Here is a 5150-nt window from a genome sequence, read left to right on the forward strand (position 1 = left end):
TATATATATATATATATATATATATATATAACCAAGGAGATTTTTGACCTTTTTAATTTTTATAGCCAGTAAATTAGAGAAATTACTTTTAAAAGCAAAATAATAATAATAATAATAATAACTTAACGTGCAAGTATATTCTTGTATTTTCATTTTATTTTTTCATTTATAATTTATTTGATAGAGGAGCAATTAAGTTTGATTGGTTAAGTTATTGTTTTTAAGATTATTATGTTTTTATTTGATTTAATAAAAATTATTCTCTAAATTTTTTTTAATATTTTTTTTATGATATTATATCAATCTTATGTAATGACTAAGTTTGAGTGAATCTAATTTAACTAAGGATTTTCTTTTGTTTTTTTTTTAAATATTCAAGTAAATTAGGTATTTTGAGTTATTTTATAATTCAGGTAAACTTAAAACATGTTCTTTTTTATCAATTTTTTTTATTAATATATTTTTTAAACCATATTATTTAAATTATCAATTAAACTAATAATTGGATTCTCATATTTTTATTTTTTCCTTAGCATTTTTCGTGAGAACAATTTTGCCCCCCTAGGTGGATCACAGGGCACAAATCTAGTAACTACCTCAAGCTCAACGACAAATCAGCCAAGCCAATCTTCCAAAACTAAGCTCAGGAGTCGGTTCATTGAGCTCCAGCTCCGGCACCAGCACACCTCACCATTCATTTAAAGATTGTCCCATAGCTCCTCTAACTTGAGCTCTCTTCTCTACATGATTGTTCCTGATAGATACCAACCACAACACCTCACAAACATTAGCAAGAATCACAGAAAGACCAGACTTGCAATCACATCAGAACTTCCTAACAAAAATGGCTGGAGTTTCAGCTCTCCCTGCAAAGATTTTGCTATCAAAGCGTGTTCAGGAAATGGTCCTCAACGATGAAGAACCACAAAAGCCCTACATCAGTAGAGATGATTGCACTAATGAAGCAATTCCCAGTCCCCCATCTGATCTGATTCCGATCATAGACCTCAGCCTCCTCTCTTCTTCAGAGCCATGCTCTGCACAAGAGCTGCAGCGGCTTAGATCAGCTCTTTGTTCATGGGGCTGCTTTCAGGTATGAACTTTATTTACCCTGCACGGAGACTGAGACTTGAAATGATAGCCCAGAATACTGAACATACCACCCATTAGAACTCTAAAGCCAGTCTCAAGCATGATCTTACCAAAAGATCAAGAGATGTGCAGGCAAGTTGCATTAGAAGCATGAATATTCAACAACAGATCCAGAATCATTATCTATGCCCTAACTATATACCCAGAACCTGACACAAAAAGAAGGAAAAAGCTACCTCTTTTGCTTTTTGTTGAGTTGACTTCGTTTTTGTGCTCCATGCTACGTTGTTAAAACTAACTGTGGATTTCAGGCAACAGGTCACGGTATTCCAAAATCATTTCTTGATAAGACTCGCCAAGTAGCAAGGGATTTCTTCGAGCAGCCAATGGAGGAGAAGAAAAGGCATGCTAAAGGAGTGGAAGAGTTTGAAGGATATGGAGCTGATCCTGTCCCAGCAGAAGGACAGTCGCTTGACTGGTCTGATCGCTTATTTCTTAACGTATACCCAGAAGATCGAAGGAAGCATAAGTTTTGGCCAGAGAATCCAAAATCATTCAGGTCTGCAGCATGCTCTTTGTATACATCGACTGCTAGAATATGTTCAAAGATAGCCTTGGGAAATTCAGATATATTATCAGAAAACCTGTATCCTCAACAAACTCCAGCAAGATATGTGTGTGTGTGTGTGTGTGTATTCTCAATTCTAAACTGTGATTTAATTAATGCACAAAACATTCCACATGACAGAACAGTTAAAAAGTAAGATGTCCTAAACATATGTTTCATATTATCTTCTTAATCATAAGTAGCAACAGTGATTCGGAAAGAATCTGATAGTATTCTTGGGAAGAACTGGTCAAAGATCTTGATTATAGGAAACTAAAAAGCAGAAATAGAGGATTCACAATGACTTGTTCTAAAGAATTTCAAAGATTTTGCATTCAGATCAGAATTTTTGTGACTTCTAATATGCACACAACATATTCATAATTATGCAGAGAGGTTTTAGAAGAATACACTTCTAGGATGCAAATATTCACAGAGCTTGTTTCAAAAGCTATGGCAAAGTCATTGAACTTGGAAGCAGATTGCTTCCTGAATCAGTTTGGCAAACAAGCAACACTAAAAGCAAGGTTCAACTACTACTCACGGTGTCAGAGGCCTGATCTTGTTCTAGGTTTGAGAGCCCATGCAGATGGATCAGGGTACACCATCATCTTGCAAGACGATGTAGAAGGTCTTCAGGTCTTCAAAGATGAGCGATGGTTCACAGTACCTGCAATTTCTGATGCTCTCCTAGTACTCATGGGTGATCAAATGGAGGTATGGTTGATGCTACTCTATTATATGATCTTAACAGTACAGGGACACATTGATACTACAGGCAAGCCCCCAGGAGAATTTATGTTTTGAAAATGCTGTTTTCACTCTTCTTGCTTGACCAATTTAAGCAGCTTTTATGGTGGCCATCATTCTGTCACAACCAGTTGGAAAGGGGTGTTTCTAAGATTCAGGAACACATGGTGCTTGCCAAATTCTCTGTGCCTAAACATGCTGGATCTGGCAAAAACATCTTGGCCAGTGCAGTGACATAATTCACTTGGCTAGATAAATGTTAAGGAAAAAATGTATTACATAACAGGTGTCTCGAACAGTTTAAACTCTAACAAGCAATTTTGGTAATACAAAACATCTCATGACTGATTACCTAAGTTAATGCAGATAATGACCAATGGGATGTTCAAGAGCCCAGTTCATAGAGTTTTGACCAACTCGGAGAAGGAGAGGATTTCTGTGGCTGTCTTCTACGCACCTGAACCAAATAAAGAGATTGGACCAGAAGAAGGTTTGATCAATGAGGAAAGAAAACAAATATACAAGAAAGTGAAAGAGTATTCTGTTGTGCACTGGGAACACTACCAGCAAGGAAAGAGGGCAATTCATTTGGCAAGAGTTTAGAGCTGTGCCATCAGCATGATGCCTTGTGGTTTTTATCACATCATCTTGATACACCTTGCCTGATAATGTCGTGCATATTATTGATAATTTATGTACATTATCGATCTGCAGAAGTTTCCTAAAACTACTCCCTCGTTATTTCCCATCATTTAGCTCCATGTTAATATGATTGAAGGTATTGGTGCTAAAATCTAAGGCATCGTTTGGTATTATTGTCCTGGTACTTTTGAAGTGCTTTTAAGAATGTCAGCATCAATTTCGTGATTTTTAAGATAATGTCTTCTAAAAATATTTTCAACCACGTTATCAAACACTCTTGTATGGAACCACATGATGGATATAAGTTTATCTCATAAATTCTTAACCAATCTAATAAACTGCTCCATAGCATTCTTATTATACATAAACAACCCATAATACAGCTCAAAACTATCCCCAGCCGTATTCTCCACCAAATCCAACAAAGTCTCATATCCTTTGGTATTAATCGGCGAAGTCTCCAACCCAAACCTCTTCAACAATCTCCCCGCAGTATGGGTGACAAACTGCGATCCGGCTGCATACATATCATGCTCTGAACAGCTCATTTCAACCATCCTACACCCTTCTTTCGCAAAAACATCAAGAAACCTCTCTACTCTGTCAATCCTATCCTCCCCGTTACCAATCTTAACCTTATCATAAACAAAAAGCAAACCAGCCCAAGAATTCTTCCCACTTTCAGGTCCAAACATGGCGTGTGTACACAGAATATCAAATTCGAGAGGCAAATATCTCAACAAGATATTCTTAGCAAACTCTTTAACAGACAAAACATCAACTATAAGGGTACTCCGTTTGAGTCTCTGAAATGGGAAAGACAGAAGTACCTTCTCGGTCGAAAGAATCGAAGTGCATAAGATTACAACTTCAGGGTGGCTCTCACAGAGGTCATGTGGGTTGTTGTAGAAAGTGACGCCTAAGCTTTTGGCGGCATCGGTGTAGTTTGTGCGAGAGTAAGCTAGGAGAGTGTGGCCTTGGCGAGAAAAAGTTTTGGAGAGGAACTGGCCAAAGTTGCCGAAGCCCAGAATGGCGATCTTGAGGGATTGGGACTTGAGGTGTTGGGTGCGGAGTTGAAACTCATAGTCGTATTATGGCCGGGCGGCGTCGAGAGAGCGGATGCGGAGAGGGGAGTAAAGAAAAACTGAAGACGTGAGTAGAACAATTTGTTCTAATGGTTTGTTTACTGAAACGTGAACATACAATGTTATTAAATACATTACATTACCATAAGCAGAGTATTTAAAGTTTACTGAAAATGACATATACAAGGATTCAAAGAGCTAGCCAACTAAGGATTATCTTGAGTGTTTATCTTGATAAGCATGAACAAGGACATGAGGCGGCTTCCATGCATTGTCAGTTCTAACTTGGAATCACAGAGTCCCTTTTACTTTCGGATGAATCACAACAGTCTCCTTATCTTGTTAGACTATCATTCTGACTTGAATTTGTTACCCTTGAAGACATCTTTATCTCCTGACTTTTCTCCATTAAACTCGGCAGTTTTGTAGAACAATGTGGGCAGCATCGTAGGGGGTATTTGTGAAAGAATTCTGCCTTATTACTCCACTAGCATGGACACCCTTATCTCTCCACTGAACTCTCACAAAGCTTGTTGTCAGATTGTGTTGTGCTAACACCCTCCCGCAAACTTGGCCGGGGCTGGAGGCAAAGTTTGGTTTGGAAGTAAATGAGGGCAGCTTTTGACACAGGTTTGGTAAATATGTCAGCAATCTGATTACTGGAGTTTATATGTCGGGTGATAAGATGTCCAAGTGCAACTCGTTCTCGCACAAAATGATAGTCCAACTCAATATGTTTACTGCGGGCATGGAATACTGGATTAATTGTCAAGTGAAGTGCACTGAGGTTGTCACAATAAAGTACTGGAGTAGATTTGAGTGGGATGTTTAGATCTTTGAGAAGAAAGGTCAGCCAAGTAATTTCAGCTGCAGTGTTAGCCATGGACCGATACTCAGCTTCAGTGCTTGAGCGGGAGATTGTATGTTGTTTCTTTGAACACCAAGAGATTATATTTTTTCCGAGAAAGATGCAG

The 5150-nt window shown here is 38.1% G+C and overlaps 1 protein-coding gene across 1 annotated transcript; it reads left to right on the plus strand.

Moving 5' to 3' along the window:
• Positions 1 to 603: 603 nt before the first annotated feature.
• On the plus strand, positions 604 to 3264 carry LOC133700847 (protein SRG1-like). The gene is made up of 4 exons (XM_062124546.1): positions 604 to 1093; positions 1404 to 1651; positions 2092 to 2416; positions 2816 to 3264. Exons 1-4 carry the CDS (start codon positions 845 to 847, stop codon positions 3050 to 3052), a joined length of 1059 nt encoding a protein of 352 aa, XP_061980530.1. The 5' UTR covers positions 604 to 844; the 3' UTR covers positions 3053 to 3264.
• The last annotated feature ends 1886 nt before the right edge of the window (positions 3265 to 5150 follow it).

Source organism: Populus nigra, chromosome 8 (genome assembly GCF_951802175.1).
Source record: "Populus nigra chromosome 8, ddPopNigr1.1, whole genome shotgun sequence".
In the NCBI taxonomy this organism is placed as follows: domain Eukaryota; kingdom Viridiplantae; phylum Streptophyta; class Magnoliopsida; order Malpighiales; family Salicaceae; genus Populus; species Populus nigra.

Bases quoted from the DNA above. Each gene is read 5' to 3' on its own strand.
- LOC133700847 (XM_062124546.1), top strand. From the start codon at position 845: ATGGCTGGAGTTTCAGCTCTCCCTGCAAAGATTTTGCTATCAAAGCGT. The intron at 1,652-2,091 runs GTCTGCAGCATG...ATAATTATGCAG, and splicing joins GAGAATCCAAAATCATTCAG to AGAGGTTTTAGAAGAATACA. The intron at 2,417-2,815 runs GTATGGTTGATG...AAGTTAATGCAG, and splicing joins TCATGGGTGATCAAATGGAG to ATAATGACCAATGGGATGTT.